We start from the raw sequence: 12859 nt of genomic DNA on the forward strand, positions 1-12859 counted from the left end.
TTAATACCATCCAGAGCATCCTCTGCATTCAGCACTAATCTGCTGTGTTTGATGTTGTCATGTAGGTAGTAATAATAGTGCCGTTATGTAGTCTGCACGTCATTCCAACAACATAGTCATGTGATGACAGTTGAAGGCTACATTTGAGATACATTTAGGCCTACTGTGTAATTTCTTTCAGTGACTGATGATGAACCACTCACTCTCATCAAGCTGGGGGCTGGAATTAGTTGTTGGATCTCTATGCAGTGCGTGATAGCTGTACCGGAATCGTAGCTACCGAGGCCGTGATTAAAATCTTTAGTACATATACCGTTGATTTTGTGTAGGCCCTACCGTTACACCCCTTAATGCATGTTGTGTAGATTAATAGCCTAAACTACCTATAGATTTTCCTGTCGCATTTGCCCTACCTGATCATAACTTGTCTGTCTGTACCTTCTATTTTATGCAATTTTAGTGAGCCAAAAAGAGGGAGAAAGACCATAATGTACAGCCTGTAGTTAGTGTGTTCTTCAACCAAACGCAGTCCTTTGCCCACACACACACACACACACACACACACACACACACACACACACACACACACAGAAGCAAGAAGAACAAGAACAAAATTCAGCTTTAATGAAAGTATTTTATTATTGCATTATTGCAATATTATTTGTATGTATTTCATTATAGATCATTGTGTGACTTTATATGTGTATATCTTAGGTTGTGTTTGGGTGTAATTTTTGAAATTGGTTATGGTCATGGAAAGGTTCTCAAATGTGAGAAAAATGTGAGGGTTTTTGTTTTGGGTTTTTTTTGTGCTTTTCTCTATAAAATATCTACGCTATGCATAAAATAGTGAGTTAAGCATTACTAAAGGCCTGGTTATGTTTTGTTTTTTTATAAACCACATTAGCAGCACACCTCCCTTTGCTGCAGCAGGGTTGTCTGTGTGTGTGTGTGTGTGTGTGTGTGTGTGTGTGTGGCGCGCGCATGGGGAATCTCCTGCTCAGTCCCTCCCCTTCGTATTATTATTGTGCATGTGGTAAAAGGAGGCAGGCTGTGCTGCACAGCTCAGAGTTCTCGGCATCCTCCGCTCCGCCGCAGCTCCGCCGGGACCAACCACCCTCTCTCTAAAGTTCCCATCTCACCGCTCCTGGAACATTAACACAAAGCAGGTCTTGAAGGGAAAGTGTCCCTTCTTCTTCTTCTTCACTGAAGACGCGATTTATTAAACACGCAGCCTGACTTTTTTTTTCCCCGATGTGGAGCCTTAAATGTTATAATACCAAGTTAAGCCTCTTTTTGGACTCGAGGTGGGACGCGGTGTTTGCTCTTTGGATGTGCGGATCTTGGCGCTCCGCACACCGGTTCAAGCATCCAAAGTGCTAGTAGTAGTGAAAAGACAGACGATTTTGTGCCAAGGGCGTTGAAAAAAGAAACCCCAACAGTGTAGGAGTAAAGATGGTCCAGAACGTAATTCTAGTGTTTTTCCGCAGGAGACTAAGCCAGAGGCCGGCGGTGGAGGAGCTGGAGAGTCGGAACATCTTAAAGCGTAAGTAGCCATCGGTAGAGATTTATATCGCCAAATCCAAGGATGATTATGATTAGGCCTATTTCTCCTGAAAAGCACCAGCACGATTTAGATAAATTCCAACTAAAGGACGTAACCTGCTGTGTTTTTACAAATGTAATGGGCTTTTTTAGGGTTTTCTGACATTATGACTCAATTGAGAAAATAGTCTGCGTATTAATCGTCAATAATAACGTTAGTCGCAGCTGTAGTTTTCTGTTTTGTTTGCAGAAGAATGTTTAACAGCATGGACAAATTACACACATAAATCCTCAGTTAGGTGACTTGTATGTTCTTGTATCTTCCCCAAAGAAACTTTTAATTAATTAAAATGACTTTTGTTGAAGTGATGACACTCTTTTATTCAGAAGAATAGCTTTCCTCCCATAGGGAGAAGGTGTCAGATCTTAGCACTTAAAAACTGTGAGACTAGTCTTGCTGACAGACAATACAGAACAATTATGAAACAGCTATGTGAAGGCCCACATTTGTAGTGAACTGTGTCTCCCAGTTGAGACAGATCACCTGTGAGCTCTTAGTCTGTTTCATCACTGACCCTGTCTGTCACTGCACAGGAACATGTGTTCAAGCTAAACATAGCCCATTGCAATCAGCACACTAACCCTGAACCACAACACATCCACTGACCCAATCTCACAAACAAACAAACCAAAAGCCTTTTGTAAAAATCAAATAATTGAACCATGTATTTCTGTTGCTGTTGCACTGTGTTCACCAAAAGTGTGAACTCAGATGGTGACAGGTGCCAACCTCATTAAGCTGCCAAATAGCTCCACATTTTTGGGAGTGAGAAAAAGAAAATAAATGAAGTGACTACAATGCAATATCTAATGAATATAAATCCTATTAGTGCTCTAATTTTCCCGGGTCTCACTTTGTAACTCACATTCAGCAGTGATCCAGAGATTAAGTCTGTCCATGAGTCCTGTTCTCAGCACAGCTGCAGACTGGCTTACGGTACTAAGGAGTATTGATTATGAGCGGGACCAGACATATTGGCTCTTTTGTTCATAGACTTTAACACCTGTTCTGTCCCATGAAATACAGCGACAGTTTATTTGGTACATTGGGTACAATGACTGAGCATTAAAATGATTTCTATTTCCATTCCATTTCAATTTGCTTAAGATGTACAATTATCCAGTGCAAGGTTTTACATCGTCTTCACTGGTCTAAAACAAAGCTAGCTAAGTTCACCTCTAATGTTGATCCTATGTGTGACCGATGCAGGCAAGCACCACTCCCCCTTTCACATATGTTTTGGTTTTGTCCAAAACGAAACAGTTTGTGGCAATTAATATTAGAGATGTTTTGGATGTACCCATAGAACCATCTCCTACTACTGCAGTGTTTGGAGTAGCCTCTTTTGCATCTCTTTTAGCTAGGTGACTGTTTAAATGGAAGGGGGAAATGTCCTGCAACCTTTAAGCTATGCATTAAATAACTTAAATATCATTTGACTTCTGAGAAGATTTGCTACTCAACAAGAGGGTGTGCTCAGAAATGTTATGCTATATGGCAACCATTTTTAACAGATATAGAAAAACACCTCTAATATTGCCCTTTTCTGTTACTGACCCCATTTAATAAATAGGCTAGTTTACTCACTTATTTTTTACTCTTTTAAATTTTATTACATTTTTTATGTTTTTCTTACTACTCTTTTATTATTATTTATCTTAACTTTTTTTTTTAATGTCCTTTTTTTGTCTAACCTTAGATTCTTTTCACATTGAATTTATTTCTATGTACATTTGTATATGGAATCAATTCTGTTTGATTACTAAATGAAACAATATACTATAATAGGGATGAGGCTCTGTTGGAGCACCAGGGTGGGGTGGTGTTATTTTGTTTGTCCAACTGTATCTGTGATTTATTGCAGTTTGTATGACTTAAATACAGATCAAGAGTAAAATAAAAAGTAATTCCCATTTGATTGTCATTATAATGGAAGTATAGTAAATGTAACAAAAGATTTATGACTCGCTTTTTGTTTAAAATATTTAAAATATTTTTAAAATATTTGTCATTTTTTGTGTCAACAGAAAAAAATGACCAGTCAGAACAGGAGGAGAGGAGGGAAATCAAACAGCGACTGAACAGAAAGGTAGGTGGCTACTGTGATCCGAGCAGGTTTCCTAAAATATCATCAATGTAATCTTGGGTGACACACCAGGCCGCGCAGGGACTGCCAAAACAGAACCTTAATACCCAACCTGCTGTTGTTTTTGATGTTTAGTTTATATCACCAATCTCTTTGGTGATTGAATGCATTGATGAGCTGACAGTTATCTTTATTTTCCAGCTAAACCAGCGGCCAACAGTGGATGAGCTGCGGGACAGAAAGATCCTCATTCGTTTTAGTGACTATGTGGAAGTGGCCAAAGCTCAGGACTACGACAGGCGAGCTGACAAGCCCTGGACCAGACTGTCAGCTGCTGACAAGGTAGCTCAAACAACTCTCTAGTGTTTTTAGGACAGATCAGCAACACTGGCCTTTTTTCTTTTTTTTTAATAACACAAACATTTGATTAAGTTAATGTTATGGCAAAAGTATTTAATTCTGTTTCCTCAGAAAAGAAAGTAATAACGTCTTGAAGCAACATAAAGAAAGATTTATATATTATATATAATATTTTATGTGATTTGACCCCCCAGTTGTGATTCACTTATAGATCACTGTGGTAAACAAGGACAGCTGAAAACATGCAGTTGTTAGGATTACATTACTCATGATCAAAAACTAGCGAGTTGACAACTTTGCTAATTCAGCCAAACATCAAGCAAGTGTGACAATACAAGACATAGCAAGCCAGCTAAGAAGTTATTACTTACTAATCCAACACCAACAAGGCCAGTGGTTGACAGCTCTGTCTAGCATCCTTTCAGCTCTTTTAGCTCAACATCTCGTAATGAGGAACTGAAGTTTTTCGTTTTTAGCTTAAGTAAATGAATTTTGACTATAGTATATGAATTAATCATTGTTCATTGGTTAATCCATATACATCCATGTTATGCTACATATTGCTTTCACATTCACTGAATTACTTATATCACTAGGAATTATTGTTATATAATGCTGAGAAGTTCTGAAAAATATTGTTAAAGATAAATTATTGTAGGTCAGTGGTGGCCAAACGTTTTTGATTGTGGGCGATATATAGAAAAGTCTCCGGCTCAAATTCTAAAAGAAACAAACTGGAACTCAAAACACAGACAGATCAAGCTGACTAAATAACTGAATAACAGGCAAACTCAAAAACCCAAAAACGCACAACTCAAAACTGACTCAGTCTCAGATCAGGATCATGACAATCTAAGTCACAACAATAGAAAAACACATTCTGATTAAACCAATACCACACAAACAATTAAATGTTTTCATGTTTTGATTGAATACACCGTGTAAACATTCACAGTGCAGGGTGGGAAAAGTATGTGAACCCTTGGATTTAATAAGTGGTTGACCCTCCTTTGGCAGTGATAACCTCATCCAAACGTTTCCTGTAGTTGCAGATCAGACCTGAACAACGGTCAGGAGGAATTTCGGACCATTCCTCTGTACAAAACTGTTTCAACTGAGCAATATTCTTGGGATGTCTGGTTTGAATCACTCTCTTGCCATAGCATCTCAGTCGTGTTGAGGTCAGGACTCTGACTGGGTCACTCCAGAAGGCGTACTTTCTTCTGCTGAAGCCATTCTGTTACTTCTGTGCTTTGGGTCGTTGTCCTGTTGCATCACCCATCTTCTGTTGAGCTTCAATTGACGGACAGATGGTCTTACATTCTCCTGCAAAATTTCTTGATAAACTTTGGGATTAATTTTTCCGTTTATGATAGCAACCCTTCCAGGACCATGATTCCCCCTCCACCATACTTCGCAGTTGGGATGAGGTTTTCATGTGGATGTGCTGTGCCTTTTGCCCTCCACACATAGGGTTGTGTGTTCCTTCCAAACAATTCAACTTTGGTTTCATCTGTCCACAGAATATTTTGCCAATGGTGCTGTGGAACATCCAGGTGCTGTTTTGCAAACTTCAGACGTGCAGCAGTGTTTTTTAGGACAGCAATGGCTTCTTCTGTGGTTTCCTCCCATGAACTCCATTCTTCTTTAGTTTTTTACGTGTCGTAAAGTCTTCAACAGAGATGTTTGCATGTTCCAGAGATTTCTGTGAGTCTTCAGCTGACACTCTAGGAATCTTCTTAACCTCATTGAGCATTCTGCGCTGTGCTCGTGTAGTCATCTTTGCAGTCAAGTACGGCCACTCCTAGGAAAAGTAGCAACTGAACTTTCTCCATTTATAGACAATTTGTCTTACTGCGGACTAATGAACATCAAGGCTTTTAGAGATCCTTTTGTAACCCTTTCCAGCTTCATGTCAACAATTCTTAATCGTAGGTCTTCTGAGAGCTCTTTTGTTCAAAGCATGATTCACACCAGGCATTGCTTCATGAGAATAGCTAAATTAAAGTTGGTGTGTGTTTTTGTTTTATTAGGCAGGGTAGCAATAACCAACACTTCAAATCTCATCTCATTGATTGGACTTCAGGTTGGCTGACTCCTGACTCCAATTAGCTTTTGGAGAAGTCATTAGCCTAGACGTTCACTTACTTTTTCCACCCCACTGTGAATGTTTACACGTCGTGTTCAATAAAAACATTAAAAAATATAATTGTTTGTGTTATTAGTTTAAGCAGACTGTGTTTGTCTATTGTTCTGACCTAGATGAAGATCAGACCACATTTTATGATCAATTTATACAGAAATCCAGATAATTCAAAAGGGTTCACATTTCTTGCAACTGTAATACATACAGTATATATATTATATCTACACAAAAGCATTACATGCATGTTTGCATCCACAAAGGACCCACTAACAACCAGGTATTTCAAATGCATCGACACACAACAAGAAACACAAAGCATACAAGAACTTGAAGTTCACCACAGAGAATTATACAGTCACTGCTGAATACAAAACCCACAGTTCAACCACCAATGAATAAGTGCTTATCTCAGTCCAAATCTGCACATGAGTCCATATATCAACAAAAACCTCCTCTTCTGGATCCCAGCAAGCAAACCAAATATAGCTTCAATACAAAAGCAGTGCCTCTTGTATCTAATAGACAAACTTAGTAATTCTCCGACAACACCGGAGATACCTTCCGTAGTCCATCAAGTGCACTAAGCTAACTGTCTGTCACTCAGGATTGACTGTGTCCCTTCCACTGGTGAGTTTGGTTTGAAAAACCACCACAGATATTCCCTCAGCTGACTGGTGGGTGTGTGTGCCGTGGGTTACGCAGGCACATGCGCCAGTTGCCACAATACGTTAACCTTGCTACACATGTCTCTCTGTTGTGCATGTTCCCTGTCTGCCAAAGTGGGGGATGGCCCAACAATGTCACCCGCCACTGCTAATAATTTACCCGCATTTTGGAGGAGGCAGTTGCTAATTTCAGACACTATTTCTCTATCTTCATAACATCCTCATCTGAGCTTCAGCACCTGAGTGACAGCATTAATGTGTGAAGTGACAAACCCGGACTTACGCCTGTTTGTTGCTTTTGTTTTGCAGGCAGCGATAAGGAAGGAGCTGAACGATTTCAAAAGCAATGAGATGGAAGTTCATTCTTCGAGCAAGCATCTGACAAGGTCAGTTTCAATGCATATTGTTCTTTTTTGCTGTTTTTGTCCCCTTTATTGGATTAATAGGGTCAATGTGACATTGTGCAAATTCTCAAAGGTGCATTATCCAACAGTTTCACATCAATGATTGCACACCCTGCAGAGTCGGGCTTAAATTTAGCTGCTACCAGGCCCCTCGAGATGAGAAAGTTGCACCACCTCTCCACTATAATGAATGTCTCTATATATTTAGCTTAGATTTTGCCTGTGTCAAGACTGTCGGTAGCTAAAAAAAACCCTGAAGTAGCCGGAGTTGTGCTTACGCAAGGAGAGACCATTGGCTGCTTTTAAGAGCACTGTCCACTGGGACTCTTGATTGATGAAACCCTAGTATGTGAATATTTCAGCCAACGCTCACACTTTGCCCTTTTTTCCCCTTTGCAGGTTCCACCGGCCTTAGCAAGGTTTCTTCTGTGAAGAGTTGCTGATATCTGGTTCTGTCAGTGAAGACCTTGCGCGGGGTCTTCTAGCGCCCTGCCCCACAGTCAGTGGGTGTCCTGGTACCAGCAAACGTTTGGAGGCTATGTCTCTAGAAATGGAGCTGCCAGTAAAGGTGGATGCATGCAGCAAGCTCCACCTCTGCTCAGAGGAACATGACCTTAACCCTCACTTCACCTTGTCAGACGAGCAGGAAGAATTGAGGTCATGCATTCGCCATAGACAAGCGGACTTTTTTTGTAAACAGACTCTTTTGAATGACGTCCTTTTCGATGCCACAGGGGGGAAACGTGCATGTGACCAATCGACCAGTCCCAGTCCAGTCTCGATAGTCACATCCTCAAGTTGTGTACGAGTCTCACTGATTCAGTTGGAGATGCGTTTCATATCAATAGTGTAAACAGAAACCTTGTCTGTGTGAAAGACAAAAATCCCTTTGTAAGCACTATTTATTGTATGCACAATACAGATTTTCAATTTGTAACAAACTTTGTCTTGTGTATAGTGTGCTTTTGGTGTGTTTTTTAAAAGTGTATCATACATGCACAGAAATGTGTGATATTTATAAATGCGATTTCCTCTCAAAGGTCAGCATTAGTGATAAACGGGTGGTAGTCCCTTCAGAATGATCTCATCACTTTTGTGTCACACTGCCAGAGGAACAGAGAATTAGAGAAAGATAGTGTCTGACTGATGTAGCATCATATTTAGCCCTGAGCTTGTTATTCCCAGACAATTTAAATGACAGTTACTGTAGGTGCACATGAGATCACAGAAAAGCCTCTCTCGGAGGGTAGATATTAAATTGGATAAAAGAAAGCAGCAACCTTGCCGTCACCTCTGTCAGGTACATTCAGACTGGCAGTGTAGTTTTTAGCTTCTTTTCTGAGATCACATGCGTGTTATGTGAGTCACATTCTCCGTCCTGGCAGTGGTGGAGGAACAGATGGCGGCTCCAGTTTAAATTGTACTGTCTTCACTGTCTGGGGTAATAAAACGAGTGGCTAACTGACTGAGAGAGCTGTGGTGGCTGGTAGTAGCCAGTCCGGTCCAAAACAGCCTGGACACCTGTGGAGCTGTGTGGGAGGAACGAGGGATGCTCTCATCAAAGTGAGGGGGATGTCCTGACTTCCGGGTGTCCCTCAGATGGATGAAGGCCAAGGGTAAGCACACATATGTTCAGCAATTTTTTGCCAGCTATAAAGATGATGACTTTCTGTTTTTAAAAAAAAAAAGGCTTTAGATTCTAGATCACCTCATGCTTTAGACTGTTTTCTTTGTTCCATATATTCCTGAAAAATAATTTGACAGTAATTTAGCTGCATTGCACAGAATACACAATGTCACTGTTACTCAACAACACAGAATTTTAAACCACACAGTAGATTTATATCAACAAATGATGATTCTATAAAAAAAAATTCATGAGGACTTGAGACTAACAATGAACAAATATTACAAGTGATGGAGTTCTTTTTTTCCAAAACACACAGGCAAACTGTGTTTTAATTATGTAACTCATAATCACTGCGATGCATTCAGTTTTACATTTCAATTCCAGCCAGTTCCTGGAGCAAACGTCACTATTGAGCGTCATGTTAGCTCCTAATATGTTGTCTTCGGATATAGCTACCGGAAAACAGGCACACGATGACAGCCTCAAATAAAGGCACAGCGCTCCAAGGCAGCATGGATGTGTGCCGCAACCACACACTGGCATGACAGCTAAGACTGTTGAAGAACATCCATACAAATGAGCACCATGTAAGAGCGATGAAACCCAAACAGCCCGGAAGAACGGAGGGTTTGTTTTTGTATCTGATGCAACTGTAGAAGGTTTAATAGAAACAATGATTTCATTTAAAGTGCAGAGAACATACTAAAGCCTTGCGGCATTAATCCCATTTTTATTGCAATGCATATCTTTATCCCTGACAATGAACTTGATTTGATTTGATTTATCCACTGTGCCTCACAGTAACTGCTACAGTGGAATAAGTCATCGTCTATGAATCCAGTTATCCCTACAGAGACCGACTGCAAGACAACAACAAAGGGTCGCCATGTTATTTGCCCCCTGAGAGCCCTGTATACAGTTCACATTTCCTTGGAGAGTGCAACCATAGAATGTTGTGTGTTACTTTTATCAATAGATTGATTAGAAACATTTCTAAAGACAGATGAAGTTTTGTAGAACGCCCTCAGGAATCAGTGATGGGATTATGAGGGTACTCTAGCCCATAACTCAGTCCACAACCAGTATGCAGCGCAGTAGTTACCAGAGATGATGCCGGAAGAGTCACACACTGTCTTTTACTTTACTTTAATTGTCAATTAAGAAAAGCTCAACAATAGAACAGATATTTATCATTATTTATACGAGCATTTATGAGGTCTCAAATAGGAGGAAAATTTGAGAATAGAAAATATGGATTAACCTCCATGAATCTCAAATATGGTGAGGTTTAAAAACAAACAGCGGTGGACTGTTACTGAGTACATTTGCGCAATACTGTATTTTCTCTCTCTCTATGTATATATATAAATATATATATATAAGTTAAGTACAAGTACCTCAAATATATATTTGAGGTACTTGTACTTAACTTGAGTGTTTTAGGTTAGCTCCCACTTTTTCTTTACAACATTTCAGTGGTAAATACTAAACTTTTTACTCCACTACATTTAACTGACAGGAATAGTAACTAGTAATTTGCGTTCCATACCAGAACCAAGATTTTACATTCTAAACATATTATCTTCCTATAAAAAGTTTTACAATGTGTGTGCAATACTAATAATAATCTGATAATATAATAACCTATGTACCTCTGACAAGGTCTGATCCGCTGCACTATGAGTAAATGCATTTTCTGATAAACACTTTTTTTTAACTTACATAAGATTTTGAATGCAGGACTTTTACTTGTAATTTTAATATTCTTGCATTGATGCATGGTTTCATTCACTTAAGTATATGACACCAAATAGTTGAAAAGCAAATACCCCTTACCATTTACAGCATTTTAAGTGGAAGACTTAAGGTCTTAGATTTGAGCAACAGTGCCATCTAGTGATTAATAACTGCAACATCCAACAACTTCAAAATACACCTGGAATTATCAGTGTTACTGGTCCTGTTGGTGGTTGAGGAGTATATGGTGTTGCTGCAGAGCAGAACTTCAATCACGAATGTGCATGCTCATTTTTAACAAATCATGGGATTCTAATCATGACAAACTGTATTTTTTAACCCCATGCTTTGTAATTATGGTCCCATTTACTTTGACTTAAAAATGTTTTTAAAAGTTTATTCTCAGCATATCATAATTGAAAATCCTCTATGGGCTGATGGAATTACTGATGGAAACAGATCATTCCTGGTATCATAGGAAAAAAGAATAGCTTCTTAGTTCAGTTTAAAAAGCAGGGTTCTTTTCCTGACTTTTTATTTTGTGTGGTAGGGCTAACCTTTTGTTCACATTTGGATCACAAAAGCAATCCCTTTATTTTAGTTTTCTCTGATCGATAGATTATTTATAAAAGTGTTTTGGATGTTCAGTTAGCTGCTCTCATGTTTAAAGCACGCCATACAGCTGTGGTACCTAATGCAGATGGAAGATTGCCTTCATGTTTGCCAAACATTGCAACCTGCCAGAAAGTTCTCTGGAATCTGGACTCTCATATCAGTGGAAACGTTTTGGTGAAAGGTCAGTCATGCTGTCGGGGATCTAAGTGCAACAGAGGAGCTAATACCAATCCCTGTTATCTTCCTCTAAAAACAAAACAAGCTCCAGAAGAATGAGGTCAAGCACTGTTGGTCAAAGCAGATACAGCAAACAGTTGCCAGCAGATCATTAAGTCCTTTTCTATCTGTGTTAAGATACAATAATAGTGTCTGTCTGTCAATCATGAAAGCTAGCTAGGTCAGTTTCTGATCGCTCACGGTGCTCAGATGGTCTGCCACCGTGTACTGTCTGTTTAGAGCTAAATAGCATTGAATTTTGCATGTTTGAGTTTTTGTGGTGAATGTCCAGAAGTAATTTTCTTTTTGCTTAGCTATAATTTGATTGGGCCAGATTGGGGGAGGGCTGTCCTGAGGCCTTGTGATGTTAGAGGAGGTTAGCCTCAGGACCAGCTGGTTGAGGTTGACTCCTCTCTATGTTCTCCTCTTGGCAGTGGAGAGCTTTGAAGTGATAGAAACTTGCTTTTAGGTATTTGTAAAATGTGATTGCTTTTTTTGTATCCTAAATAAAAGGGGAACTTGGCCTAGTTCAGCTCGGCAGCCATTGCTGGGGTTGTTCCTGTGGACTCTGAGAATGCTCTTGCATATCTCAGTTGTTTGTCCCATTTTTCAATGTCTTGATTTACAAGAGGACCCTACACTTCACTACCACAAAATAGAATTGGTTTGATTACAGACTTGAATATTTTGAGTGGTAGACTAAACATTTGGTTGCAAATTCCAAGGAAGTTTTTCCTTGCCTGTGTCGCCCAGTGCTTGCTCCTGTTGGGAATTGTTGGGTCTCTGTAAATGCTATCACAAAGAGTGCAGTCTAGACCTGATGTATATGAAAAGCACAATGAGATAACTGTTGTTGTGAATTGGCGCTACATAAATAAAATTGAAATGAATTGAACTGATTTCATCTAAATAAAAGCCTGGTACAAACACAGGAATTTATTCATGATTTGAACCAGACTGGAATATTTTACACATGAAGTTCAGTTAACTTGTAAAGAGGTGACGTCATCAGTTATCTCAGCTCTGGTCTGAGACATTTTCAACCTCTAGTCTGTATTATAAACTGGAGGAGTAGGTGGGTGCATGCTTTCTAGTTGCATTATTGGAAATGTAGGATCCTGTGTTTTTGGAATTTGACCAACAGTAAAGACTAAAAGTCAGAATATCTCTGTCTACCATTAGCTTTAGACCAGTTGTGTGTATTCTTGCAGATGCATTTAACAGAAAAAAACTAATTTCATCACTCTCAGAATTACAATATCTCAAATGTCTTTAAGCCTCTCTGTAGCTCCCTCTGCTCTTTGCTATATTTTGTACAAACACTGTTCAAGGGCATAAAATTAGGTGTTCCTAACAGTCAGCAGGCTGAATTGAAGTCTGTCAACTACAACAGG

At 39.4% G+C, this 12859-nt stretch overlaps 1 protein-coding gene across 2 annotated transcripts in view; it reads left to right on the forward strand.

The window, feature by feature from the left end:
• The window catches only part of phactr3b (phosphatase and actin regulator 3b), a 63386-nt gene extending 55178 nt beyond the window's left edge, over positions 1-8208 (forward strand). For both annotated transcript variants that reach the window (XM_038697319.1, XM_038697320.1), the window contains exons 9-13: positions 1491-1546; positions 3634-3695; positions 3894-4034; positions 7173-7249; positions 7667-8208. In XM_038697319.1, coding sequence (XP_038553247.1) covers positions 1491-1546; positions 3634-3695; positions 3894-4034; positions 7173-7249; positions 7667-7682 — 352 coding nt within the window. In that variant the 3' untranslated portion in view covers positions 7683-8208. The remainder of the gene's footprint in view (positions 1-1490; positions 1547-3633; positions 3696-3893; positions 4035-7172; positions 7250-7666) is intronic.
• Positions 8209-12859: the final 4651 nt, after the last annotated feature.

This window comes from Micropterus salmoides, unplaced genomic scaffold (genome assembly GCF_014851395.1).
Source record: "Micropterus salmoides isolate LMB-PRFRI ecotype aquatic unplaced genomic scaffold, ASM1485139v1 Ms_hic_scaffold_4, whole genome shotgun sequence".
Taxonomy (NCBI): Eukaryota; Metazoa; Chordata; class Actinopteri; order Centrarchiformes; family Centrarchidae; genus Micropterus; species Micropterus salmoides.